Source organism: Aptenodytes forsteri, unplaced genomic scaffold, assembly GCF_000699145.1.
Source record: "Aptenodytes forsteri isolate BGI_AS27 unplaced genomic scaffold, ASM69914v1 Scaffold8, whole genome shotgun sequence".
NCBI classification, from domain to species: domain Eukaryota; kingdom Metazoa; phylum Chordata; class Aves; order Sphenisciformes; family Spheniscidae; genus Aptenodytes; species Aptenodytes forsteri.
Window position 1 is genome coordinate 10,895,778 of NW_008796218.1, and position 974 is coordinate 10,896,751.

At 54.6% G+C, this 974-nt stretch overlaps 1 protein-coding gene across 1 annotated transcript in view; it reads left to right on the forward strand.

Moving 5' to 3' along the window:
• The first annotated feature begins 747 nt into the window (after positions 1-747).
• Positions 748-974, forward strand: part of PAX6 (paired box 6) — a 17,770-nt gene continuing 17,543 nt past the window's right edge. The window contains exon 1 of the mRNA XM_019474495.1: positions 748-960. Coding sequence (XP_019330040.1) covers positions 748-960 — 213 coding nt within the window. The remainder of the gene's footprint in view (positions 961-974) is intronic.

A 974-nucleotide genomic window follows, 5' to 3' on the forward strand; every position in this document is an offset into this window, starting at 1 on the left:
GGGCCGGCGGAGCCCGGGGCCGGGGCCGGGCGGCGGGTGCGGAGCCGGAGCGGGGAGCCGGGCCCAGCGCATTCATATTCAAACGGCTGGGCCAATTGAGCCCTTCCGCGCGGCGGGCGCCAATCGGCGGCGGGGAGGCGCTGGCGTCGCTTTGCATAAAGCAATATTTTGTGTGGGAGCGAGGGGAGCATTTGCATGTTGCGGAGTGATTAGTGGGTTTGAACAGCCAGCCCCGGCTCAGCCGCATTTCCCGCTCTGGTTAGGGCGCAGGGAGGAAGTGTTTTGCTGGAAGATGATGACAGAGGTCAGGCTTTGCTAATGGGCCAGTGAAGAGCAGTGGAGGCGAGGCAGAGACCAAGCACACGTACATTAATACACTTGAACCATCACCAATCAGCATAGGTGTGCTCTGTCTCTCTCTCCCCACTTCACTCACACACTCTTTTATCTCTCGCTCTCCAGTCACTGACAGCCCATTTTATTGTCAATCTCTGTCTCCTTCCCAGGAATTCAAGATCACACAACCAGCAGCTTCAGTGGAGAAAAACTATTTTGCTGGCAACTCTTTTTAAAGCACCATCATTTCAAATCAGTGCGCTCTTAAACTGTTGACAGGAGCTTTGACAACAAGACAGGATGCCTCATAAAGGTGAGTCTGCTCATTTCTTCTCCCAACTTCTCCCTCCTTGCATTTTAATATTTAGGCAGGGCTCTCGCTCTCTCCTCCTCTCTTTCTCTCTCTCGCTCATGTTCCCATTTGCATTCCGGAGAGCTTCCCAGGGAACTTTCCAGCCCAGGAGCTCACAAACTTTCTGCCTTTCACGTAAGCCCGTGTCCTCTGGAAAAGCTAAAGCATCTGACTCGGAAACCAATGCCAACACGAGCAGCAGTAATTCCCACGCAGCATTTGCCGGGCAGGGAGAACACAAGCGCCGGTGTCTTGTGTCGCCGATGCTGCCGGTACCCCAGCTCGT